Here is a 12,410-nt window from a genome sequence, read left to right on the forward strand (position 1 = left end):
TCCACTCTTTGCAATTAAGACTTTAATCACACAAAATCTGTTAAAATAGCTTATGCTGGCATAATTTTTATTTTTATTTTTTGGTGTTTGTTAGCTCCATCAAGCTAACATTGTGAGTTGTTCTCAACTATTGATGTATTTAGACTCTAAGTCTGTGTACTAATCAAATGTGTTACCTCACAGAGACCAAAGAAATTTTTTGACAAGAAGGCAGGTTCTTTGAGTTCCAAGATTCTTGCACTTTTCAATGAAATAGGCAACATGTTGTTTGGGGTTGCCTCTTCAATCAAATTGGTTGAACTTCAGATGTTGGTATTTATTTGGCATTCTTATGTTATCAATGTGTTGTATGTGTGACTTCAAGTACGTACATGAGGGAATTTTAAGAGAAACCACCATAATATTCATGAATTGCGTATGTTATCATATCCTATAGTTGTTGGATAGATAATGAGGCAATCAAGGTAGAGTGATTCCCTTGAAAATCCTTTTGGAGTTCCTTTTCCTTCCCTTTGGATCTTGTTCTCTGTTTATATGATCTTCTCCTCCACTGTAGTATAATTGGTCACCATGACGAGCATGGCACCAACAGGTGAAGGGCCAGTAGCAATTTTGTGGAATAGATCTTTTCCACAGGGCTTCCAAGTGAGACTCAAAGTGCGAATTGTTGGAAGGGTGATTTTTTGTTATATGGATTAGAGTTTTCACCAAAGTCTTGGAATGCTCCAAGATCAAGGAAACCTTTAGGTTTGACATTTTCTCAGCAAGAAGATCAAACACTATTATGTGTTTTGGTTCAATTTGTAAGCTTGAAGGTTTCATCAGCTTTGTTTTGATGATATCAAATTATTTTAAACTAATGATCTCATTTTTAAGTTGTGATTGAATAAAATTTCAAGCCATTAGAGTTGGATAATTGAGAGATCTTAAAGACTTTATTAATTATCTATTTATATTTGTAATCTCTCATTTGTAATGTTCTGTCTATTAAAACTTCATAGGACTATCATATTAAGGAACAACTAATGAAAACAGATAGAAGTATACTAATGTGGGCGAACCAACCAAAATCGATGATCACCCCCCGTGGATTGGTTAATCGGCTTTGTCGGAATGGTTGCCCAGTTGACTAGTCTTTACGGCGATTGACTGAATCTTGGGCAACATATGTCCAATAACTAATGAAGGATCGACCAGTCTAAAGCATAGGTTAACTATTCGTGCTACTTGATAAACTCTAATTGGTAGAAAACAACTAGTTTGACTCCAAATATTATATATGCCCTTAAAGTTAGTTTTGAATTTTAAATTGACATAATTATTTATTTTTATTTTAATTAATGATTTAAAAACATAGATGATTTAATTTACAAAAGCTAATTTTGAACATTAAATTACTATAATAACATATTGTCAACAATAGATAATCATAAAATCTATTTTTTAAACTTTTACAAAAAATTATAGTGTCAATCAATAATATTTCCAAACAACCCCTCAATCTAAGTTAATTTTTGTAAACCATAGAAGATTTAATGGTTAAAGACTAAGATATTCTTCCTCCAAAAAATAAAATGGTATAAATTACTCTTGTCGAATCTCCTATTAAGCAGAGTGCATCGTAAGAACTGTTTTCCACTTCGTTAAGCGCTCAAAATCCGTTTGATCTGCGAATGGCCCGAAGACTCTCTTCCCGCCTTTCTCTTTTATATTCTCTTTGCGCAACTCCCAAGCCCCATTTCCCACCATCGCCTTTTTCCAGGTTGAATTGTTGTTCTTCCGGCGTCTCTCATAAAGTTCCTGCTTCTTTTCTTTGCCCTCTTTAATGTTGTCTAAGTTTTTATGGTGCAGAAGGTTAACGACTGGCATCGCCGAAACAAACTGACAAACCCCTTTTGGTCGATTTTTTAGGTGGCAATCTGTTGATCGCAGTTACAGAAGTCTATTTTTTTCTGGGTTTCGCCTAAATTTACGAGGTTCGCTTTCCGCCATTGAATTTATACAATTTTTATAGTAAAGAGGATTTCTTACAGTTTCTATGCAGTCTAAACAGTTTGAGCTTCCAGACCCTGCTGAATTTGTTCATATATATTTACTTCTGGAACCAGATTGTGGTCAAATAATTAATGAATTGGTTAATGGTTAGGCTGTGTGTTGTGTCGTTTACCTACTTGCAGAAAGTCCTCAAAGATGGCACGGTTGCCTTTTATTTTATTTTATTTTTTGAGAGGGAGCTAGGACTGATTCCTTTACATACTTAACAACAGTTCTGATGGTAAAATAATTGAAGATGCTATTCCAGGAATTACAACTTTTGCTACAGAAATTTGCTTAGGACATTTTCTTAACGTGCAAATAAGTACATGTAAAGTAAATGTAATCCTCTCAATCCTATGCTTTGCTTCAATGTTCTATCTTTCATGCTGAGTCCCTAAACTTTAAACTTTTCGAGGACTTCCTTCTTATCCTAATGTTTCTTTATCCCAGTAGGTTCTAGGAAAAAGAAAAGGCTGGAGCTCTTGAAAACAGGATAGATGGATTAATTGCCAACTTGTCACCCCATAACATACATATTCTGACGTCTGATACTAAATATATCTGAAGTTGCAATTGCCCCTGGTAATAACTAATTGTATCTATTTGGGAAATGCTCTCATAGTATCTCAGTTCATTTTATTCAATTTTCTAGCCTTCTTTGTTGGTCTCATAGCATAGTTTTCAAATGATGTCTAATCTGCTGTAAGCTATTGAAGAAATTCTAGAACCTCAATGCTGCAGCAGTATTGTTTCTTTTCCCAACTTAATACCAATCTAATATAGTATTGGAGTTAATCCTTCCTGCTCGTAGCTAAAAAAAGCGTTAAATCCCATGCCTTACAATTAAAAACTAACTAAGATAGTGTGCCTCTAAACAATTAATATTTTAATTTAGATGGATCGGTGTAGCACATCTCCCATCCCTTTACCTCTTCCCATCCTTCCCATGATTTGGACATGAGAACTGTGACATGGAAGTCCCAAGCTTCAACCAAAATAAATTATAGAAGCATTGTATTGGTTGGACCCAAATGACTTCAAACAACTGGTATCAACCAAACCAAATTATTTTCTTCTCTAATTTAGATGCATGATATTGTTTAGCATTATTTATATATGGCTAAATATGTAATATATTGAATGTTTTGCAGCATCGAGATCATATTCTCGTGGAGGACATAAACATTATGATCTCTTTGGCAATGGAAAACCAGGAGATGAGGAATTTAGGAAATCCTGGCAGAATGCAATGGATGAAGATTCTTGCTTGTGGACAGGAAGTGAAGGCGAAAGTGATGATGAAAAGGGTCGAAATCGTTTTGAAGAAGAGATCAGGAAAGTAAAACAGAAGGCAAAGGAGCACTCGGACCTCATTGATGCTGATGACAGTGATGAGTTAAGAGGTGTATGGTCTGGAAGTGATGAGGAGAAGACACTGTGGACTGGTAGTGAAGGTGATGACGACGAGGATATTCCCACGGAAGCCTATGCAAATGAGAGTAGTGATCCATATATAGATAAGCTCTTTGAATTTGAGGAAACTCCTAAATATAGAACAATCTCAGAACTGCTAAAAGCTGAAAACGAACCAGAGGAGTTGTCACCAGGAAAGCAAGCTAGGAAACTAGCAGTTGAGAATGCCCTGAAAAAGTTGAAGAAAGGGCCTGATGGGCGTTATACCAATGTGTGGGAGGTTATGACTGATTTGGACATTCTGATAGGAGCATTTGAAAATATTGTCTCAGGACCTGAGTATGCCGAGCTTAGACAAGGTGGACCCAAGAAATTAAATATCCAGTTTTTCAAGGATATACAAGCACGTATGAGAGATCCAAACTACCAATTCTCGCCTGAGTTGAAATTGAAACCAAAGAGCAAATTTGTCTCGAGAAAGAAATGGCAGAAAGCACAGTCTAGACGGAGGAAAGCACAGAAGCGTTGAATTGCAATATTTTATTTTATTTTTAAAAATTTGTCTTTTAAACTAGTGGCCTGTGTATTGTTTGGCCCCCAAAATTATGTTGGGCATGTCTAAATATCTTATGTATTTCTATAATTATATGTACTGAATTGCTTCAGAAGCTTAATCAGTTACAAAGTGATTTTAACTTGCACATACTATTGCTGAAAACAGGAGAGTTTTTTATGGCTTTTGTTACCTTATTGATTTATTCTTTGTAGGTGGTAAATTAGCTGGAATGACCTAACCTGTTGATGTAATGGGAATATGTTGTTTTATGGAATATGATCAAATAACTTAACCTAGATGTCTTACTTGCTAAGTTATTTTTCTTATTTATCAATATTCATAATGCAGTGAGTTCACTAGATCAAATTACAACTTATAGCTTGTATTTTTTCGCCTTAGTTTGAAGTTGAAGTCAAAATGCGAAATTTAAGAAGGGCTTTAGCCTTATGAGACTTTGACATTCTTGGAACATGTGTAATGATTTCTCATAAATAATTCGGAAATTTTAAAATTTAATTTGTGAATTTAAATAAAGTTTAATATAATTTTATATTGGAATTTGTATAAATTTAAATTGGTCTGAAATCTAGAGTTTTTTCCCGTTTTATAATTAAAAGTATATAAAATATAAAATAATACTCTGAATAGGGAATTTTTTCCCAAAATAATGCTCACGTAATCTCGCAGCTTCATGCTGCGAGATTTAAACTGGTGGCCACTCCGCCATCGACGCGTGGCAAAGAACGAAGCAAGGGTAATGTGACGCGTGGCGACGGGTGAATAAATCTCGCAGGTCAAACCTGCGAGATTTTAGAGGGGAACGAACGGTGAGGCGACACGTGGTAAATCTCGCAGGTCGAATCTGCGAGATTTCGGAAGGGAGCGAACGGGGAGGCGACGCGTGGCTGGTGATTCAGAAGGGAGCGAACGGTGAGGCGACACGTGGTAAATCTCGCAGGTCGAACCTGCGAGATTTTAGAAGGGAGCGAACGGGGAGGCGACGCGTGGCTGGTGAATGACGTGCTACTTGACACGTGTTGAATCTCGCAGGTTGGACCTGCGAGATTTGTTTTGCGTGGTAAAATCCTTCTTGAGGCTTCTCAGAACTCATTCAGGCAGAGGAGAAGAGGAGACCTGTTGCAGACGAAGCCTTCGATTGCAGACGACCGTTGCGTGCTGCAGGTGACCGTTGGAGGTGCAGGTGACCGTTCGGGCTCGGGCGAAGGCGCGGCGAGACTATTTAAAAGCCGAAGATGGGGTATGTTATTTAATATTTTGAAAAATAACGTGAATATTTTATTTAGATTTACATGAGATAATTGTTTATGTTTTCTGTTGGTTTGATATCACACGCCGCGTTCTGAGTATTTTGGTTCGTTGCTGCATCTAGAGGAAGGTTAGTTTTTTTTAATTAATAATGTCATTATAGTTTATGTCTTTAATGGTATTTGTATATGCGGAAACAATATAATCTGAAAATTTGAAATAACAAAGGAGGTTCAAATGAGATTAGAACATAAATTATTTTTTTTTGAAAAAAAAAGTTTGGAAAACTGAATGAAACCATTTCGTACATATATATATTTATATAGTTGTATAGTTACGTACATGTTGAGACGAAATTGTTCATATTACAAAATTATGCACATAGATTTATAAATAATAGTGTTAATTATGTAGTTATGTATGTGGTTAGATTTCTAAATAATAATCTTAATTATGTAGTTATGTGCGTAATTTAATTTCTAATGATATGTACCTACTACTATAATTACATACCTACATATTTTTGACGTATCTAAATCGAATCAATTATATAATTATGTACATGCATGCATGTTAGATGGTTTTGATAATTGAACCAAATTATTAATTATGCTTATCTAAATCAAACCAATTAGATAATTACGTACATATTCAGATTGAATTGTTCATAATTAAACAATTAGGTACATATATTTTCAAATTATTATGTTAATTACGTGATTATGTAGTTTAATTTCAAATGATAGTTCGGTGTAGCCAATATTATAATTAGGTACAAAATTTTAAGCATATCTAAGCTGAACCAAATATGTAATGTATGTTCATGCATGCTTATTAGTTTTTTTTATTTGGAAAATCGAACGAAATAAAATTACATGCGTACACGTAATTATGTAATTATGCATATATTATATTTTAATGGTCCATAATTATAAAATCATGCATGTAGATTTTAATATTATAATGTTAATTATTTAATTATGTCATTTAATTACAAATAATAGGTATAACCAATAGTAGAATTAAAAACCAACATACTTACGGGCATATGTAAACTGAACGAATGATGCAATTATGAATATGCATGCATATTAATTAAGAGAAAGTCGAACGAAGTCAAACTACGTTCATAATTGTTTATGTAATTGTATAAATGTTCAAATTGAACAATCCATAATTATGTTATGCACGTAGAGATTTTAATTATTATACTAGTTACTTGCTCGTAGTATAGTTTTAAATGTGATACATTAAATAAATTACTATTATAAATGATTAGGTTGAAAATTTAAATGGGCCGATGGTTTAAGTGGGTAGACCCGTTTTATTAATTTAATTTTTGGGTCTAAATGGGTCACCCATTTATGACCCATATAATTACATGAGTGTACCCTAACCCATTTAAAGAATATAATGTGCACATTAATGTATTGAAAATTATTTTTGTTCACTATTCACTTAACATACAACTTATACATAAAATTATTGTTTTGCGTAGGTCGTTTATATTTACCGGGCGTCAATCTAGATGGCAGGAAGTTCAAGCAGTATTCCGGTTCCGGTATTGTTGTACATGGGGGGTAACATTATAACCGGCCAAACCGGTGTTAGTTATAGTATTCCACCGGTTCAACCTATTAGAATTGGTCATAGGTGTAAATTAACTAAATTGCATACGAAGATATACAAGTATTTGCAAATGAATAAATCAAAATGCATTGCGGCTAACCGCGAGATACCCGATTAAGGGGCATCATGATACAATCTTCTGTGAGGTTGTTCCCGTAACTAGTGATTACGGTTTACGCATGGTGTTGGATGCACACTGCGTAGGGACGACATATTTGACTGTGCAACTGTATGTTGAACTCATTCCTCAAATGGGTGTCGCCGCACATGGGTAGCCGGGAACGTCTATTGAGCACGTGGTTGAAGCGGAGGAAGAAGATGCAGATGTTGGTGGGATGCCTGTTGTGGATATGAACGAATGTCCACGATCGTCATTCGAGGAGCAGACGTATGAAGGAACTACTGTCCATACGAATTTTCATGGTGTTTGCGAAGATGTTTCAGCAGAACAACCAGGATCGTTGTTCGTAATAGCGAACAACGCGCTGGACGTGGGGATGAACATCACAAACGATGTTCATTTACAAGATGACACGTACGAGGAGGAAATTGGTGAAGGGACGAATGAGTTCCCCGATGATGTCGACCGACCCCCCCGTCAATCGAACGATGGCACGGATACGGCAGATTTCATGGACGAACCTCCTATGTATGGTGTAATTGACGTAGAGGCTGCAGATTTGTCCCATGGTGACGAGCTTCCTATACGGGTAACTCGTTGGGATGAATCATCAGAACTCAGTCAAGGGATGCTATTCGGGTTGAAAGATCAATTGATAGCTGCTGTGCGAATATACCACGCTCGAACGCACCATGACTTCTACGTCCTGCAGTCGACCCCACTATTATGGGTTGTTAGGTGTAAGAACTCTGAATGCTGTTGGAGACTGCGTGCGATGTATCGTCAGAAACATCGATTCTTCGAAATCACTCAATATGGTGGTCCGCACACATGCTTGAATGAACTCCTCTCGCAAGACCATAGCCAAATTACGTCGTCCCTTATTGCTAGTGAGGTTGTGAATATGATAAGGGGTGATGCGTCGACCTCAATCGCTACATTGAAAGAATTCATAAATCGTCGTTTTGGCTATTCCATCTCATATAAGAAAATTTGGTTAGGCAAACAGAAGGCAATTGCCCAAGTATTCAGCGATTGGGAGAAGTCTTATCAGACGTTGCCTAGGTGGATGGAAGCAATGTGCACTTATAATCCTGGTACTGTCGTAAAGTGGAGGTGGAACCCTATATTGGGCAGCGATCAGACCGTAACATTTGTATCAGTCTTTTGGGCGTTCGCAGCATCTATTCAGGGTTTTCCCCACTGTCCTCCTGTGACCTGTATAGATGGGACACACTTGTACAGTAAGTATAAGGGAAAACTCCTTATTGCGACGTGCCCGGATGCAAATAGGCAAATATTTCCCCTTGCATTTGCTATTGTGCAAGAGGAAAGTTTGGACACATGGAATTGGTTTCTGTGTTGTCTTCGTTCCATTACCGATAGGGACGAAATTTGCCTAATATCAGATAGGCATCCAGGGATCATCGCCGCAGTGTCTCACAATCCCGATTGGCAGCCACCGCGTGCGCACCACCGATTCTGCCTTCGACACGTTGTAAGCAACTTCAGCACGAAAGTGCACAGTGTCAATCTTAAGCGAATGGCTGAGCGCGCGGGAAGGGAGCATCAGGTTAGAAAGTTTAACATGTGGATGGAGAAGATCTTCGATGAGGGTGGGGAACCCGCAAAGACGTTCTTCGATCAAATCGCTCCTCATATGTGGACTCAGTGCCACGACGGGGGCAGAAGGTATGGGAACATGACGACCAACCTCGTCGAATGTTTCAACGCCGTCCTTAAGGGCGCTCGTAGCCTCCCAATCACTGCCCTTGTGCAACTGGCATTTTATCGCGTTGCACATTATTTCAATAGCCGACGTGAGGCTGCTCGTAATGCAATATCAGGAGGAAATGCATTAACTCCTCATATATTGCTTGCGATGGAAAGAAGGAAGTTGAAGGCGACCGGACATCGCGCGACGACGTTCAACCGGTCTAGAGGTACTTTCAACATCACGACTGCGCAGTTGGGACCTCATAAAGGAAACAACGTGCAAACGCTTCGCATTCAGGATTTGCACGGCTGCTCGTGTGGGAAGTGGCAAGCCTTACACTTTCCATGCTCCCACCTTCTCGCTGCATGTGCGGAGACACGACTCAACCCCATGCAGTACGTTCAGCCTTGTTGGACCACCGCCGAACATTATGCGACATATGCGGCGGATTTTCAGCCGATTATGCATGAGGCGTACTGGCCAGCATCGTTTTTGCCGACTATACAGGCAAATCCAGCCTATGCTCGACATAAAGGTCGTCCAAGGAGCTCCCGTATACACAATGAGATGGACGCTAGGGAAGGTAGGAAAAGGAGCACGTGCAGTATATGTCATCAAGAAGGGCATAATCGCACAAGGTGTCCGAGAAGGACCCACTCGGGCGATGCAGCGGGACCGTCGCGATGATTTCGTATGCAGTTTTATAGTATTTCACACCGTTTATTTTTTATTTATACCTATGCTGATGCAACTGTGCATTTCCAGGATTGATCCCGGGCCTTCTGATCCGAGCGTCTTGACGATGGGCGATCATCACAGGGCTAGCCGAGCGTGGGCTGAGGGGCATGCCGAGCCCCTGTGCTGCCGAGGGGGCACGCAGTTCGCCGAGCGTTGGTTAGAGGCGGACCCCCGCATTGTTCAGCTGATACGCGAGGCGGGGTTTTATGGCATTTATCGGATTGCTCATATCCAGCTTGACTGGAATCTTGTGACATCATTGGTGGAGCGATGGAGACCCGAGACGCACACGTTCCACCTACCTCATGGTGAGGCCACCGTCACATTACAGGACGTAGCTGTTTTGTTCGGGTTGCCGATTGATGGGCGAGCTGTCATAGGTCGCACTGCCGGACCAGTGGAGGGACCTACAGACCGTCAGGGTCGAGCAGACCGACTGATGCCCCATCCGACTCTGCTGCTACCCCATCGATGTCATTTTTATTGGACGATCTTTTCGATGGGGTCGAGGTCGATGCACCCTCTAGGCCGCCTCGTTCTCGTCCCGAGACATCGTATCATTTCTCACCGCATGCGCTACGCATGGCTGATGATGATGATGCAGCACCTCTTGGGGGAGAGGATTCACATCCAGCACGACGGGCCAGGACACCTGATGATGTTGACGAGCAGGGAGAGGGTAGACGCAGACGGCAGCCAGCACGACCCCGGAGACGACCTCGCTGCGGCACAGAGTAGTTTAGCATTACTTTAGTTGCATTTTATTTGTATGTATATCATTGATTGTTTTGATTTCATTTGTATATAATTGATTACTTTTTTCTTTCTTTTGTATATATCATTTAATAATTCGTATATCTAAAGAATTCAATACTGCCAAATCTAAATAATGACACATCATTCGTATCGTCTAAATTTGCATGTCTAGTTAAGTTAATTCCTTAAATTCAGTTGTCTTTTACTACAACATTCATATTGCTAAAATTTGTATGTCTGCATGCATTTACGTGCGTCGTCAGATGCAAACGTGTTTCAGCACTCTAAACCCTCGCATGTGTAATAATTCTATATTATAAGCGTTGATGTCCAATGAATCAAAATAGTGAAAGCAATTGGCATAAAAAATAGAATTTCCAAGGGAATAATTTTTCGTTGAACCTTACCAAAGGATGATGCTCAAGGGAGGAATGTAATTAAGGCAGGCATTGAACTATTTTTGGAATGCAATTACTGCATTTGATTACTGACATGGAGTAAGTAATTCAAATTTTTATTTCTTTCCAACATTTTGTATTCTTTTTTATAATGGTATAAAAAATAAGTTTTTTTTTTTAATAAATACCCCTAAAGCATAATCAAATAATTTTATAATTATTATTTTTTATTTGTAATAGTGATTATTAATAGTTTTATTATACATTTTTAGTGCTGTTATTGATTTTTAATGAATTTATATTTAATATTATCCTTAAAATAATAATAATTTATTAGTTTCATTGAGATTTAAAAAATTCTAAGGACCTTTCCCGAGCTTTCAAGAATTATGATGACCTCCCTTGCGGTTTATTAAAAAAACATGTACCTCTTCTCGTCTTTTGTAAAAAAATAAGTCTTTTACGGAAGATTTATCTATTTTTAGTAAATTTCAAGGGAGGTCTAACAATTTTGAAACCTTTAGGGCAAATAAATAGGATTTTGGAAACTTAGGGGAGCTCCTATCGGTTTGCCAAACCTCAAGGTAGGTTTGTTTCTTTTACCGTAATTGTTAGTATTACCTGTTTTTTTTTTTTTTAATAATAGTCCTAGTTGCAATTATGCACGTGTTACTTCATTTTATTTCAACAACTTGAGCATGCTTTGGATACGTTCACATTTAGACATTATATTTCTAAAGAAAAAATATGTCATCAATAACATACTATAAGAGATACATCATAACTCATGAAGAGTGTAGGGAAAATAAAAACAAATGTTCTATCCCATTTCTAACCATTAAAATTGTATTCAAAATTCATTTCTCTTACAATTTATTCTGTGCATCAAATCCATTAAGTGTTTCCGCACATGGAGCACATTTTGTGAAAAAAATGCTATTATTTTGTATGAATTTAAAATTTTCACAAATTTTTAAATTTTGTAGCAAATTGTGTTATTTTATTGTAATTCATAATCACTACAAAAAACATGATTTTTAGTGACGAAAGTATTAGTGACGGTTCTAAATTTGTTATTACAAGCGCATATTAGTCACGGTTTTTAAAAACCATAACTAGTAATGCACTTTTGGTGAAGATTTTCAAACTGTCACTAATACTGTCGTAACTAAAAACCAGTTTTCCTCCTCAAACCATTGTGGGAATTCAGGGTTTTGCGCGAAAATTATCCCGCAAAAATATTGGCGACGTTTCTTGGTATATTAGTGACAGTTTATTAACCGTCAGTAATAGCATCATATTAATAACGATTGCCTAAGCTGTTACTAATAATAATAGTTGACTAAGAAAAAGTCAACACGATTAGTATCGGTTCTAAGAAATCGTCACTAATACTACAATATTAGTCACAATTCTTCTAAACCGTCCCTATTAGTCTTGTACTAGTAATGGTTTATAAAACTGTCACTAAGAATGCATTTGTTGATACTAAAAAAGTCAAATCAATTAGTGATGATTTATGTAAATCGTCGCTTTTAGTCTATTATTAGCGACGAATTTATTAAACTGTCACTAATAGAGTTTTTTATTTAAAAAATATAAAGAATTTATTAACTATATTACTGACTTTTTAGAAAGACCGTCGCTAATAGTCTCTTATTAGGGACGATTTATTGAAACTGTGACTAATAGTCTATTATTAGCGATGAATTTACTAAACTGTCACTACTAGTGTTTTTTATTTAAAAATATAAAAAAAAAATTTTAACTATATTAATC

The 12,410-nt window shown here is 37.3% G+C and overlaps 1 protein-coding gene across 2 annotated transcripts; it reads left to right on the plus strand.

Moving 5' to 3' along the window:
- The first annotated feature begins 1,563 nt into the window (after nucleotides 1-1,563).
- Nucleotides 1,564-4,168, plus strand: LOC131159740 (uncharacterized). 2 transcript variants are annotated; one of them, XM_058114885.1, is made up of 3 exons: nucleotides 1,564-1,762; nucleotides 1,912-1,976; nucleotides 3,189-4,168. In XM_058114885.1, the coding sequence occupies exons 1-3, from the start codon at nucleotides 1,674-1,676 to the stop codon at nucleotides 3,977-3,979; spliced, it is 945 nt and encodes a 314-aa protein (XP_057970868.1). In that variant the 5' UTR covers nucleotides 1,564-1,673; the 3' UTR covers nucleotides 3,980-4,168. The 2 variants fall into 2 exon arrangements, with proteins under 2 accessions (XP_057970868.1, XP_057970869.1); XM_058114886.1 differs by having other exon boundaries at nucleotides 1,669-1,762; nucleotides 1,852-1,976.
- The last annotated feature ends 8,242 nt before the right edge of the window (nucleotides 4,169-12,410 follow it).

The sequence above is a fragment of the Malania oleifera genome, chromosome 7 (assembly GCF_029873635.1).
Source record: "Malania oleifera isolate guangnan ecotype guangnan chromosome 7, ASM2987363v1, whole genome shotgun sequence".
Taxonomy (NCBI): domain Eukaryota; kingdom Viridiplantae; phylum Streptophyta; class Magnoliopsida; order Santalales; family Ximeniaceae; genus Malania; species Malania oleifera.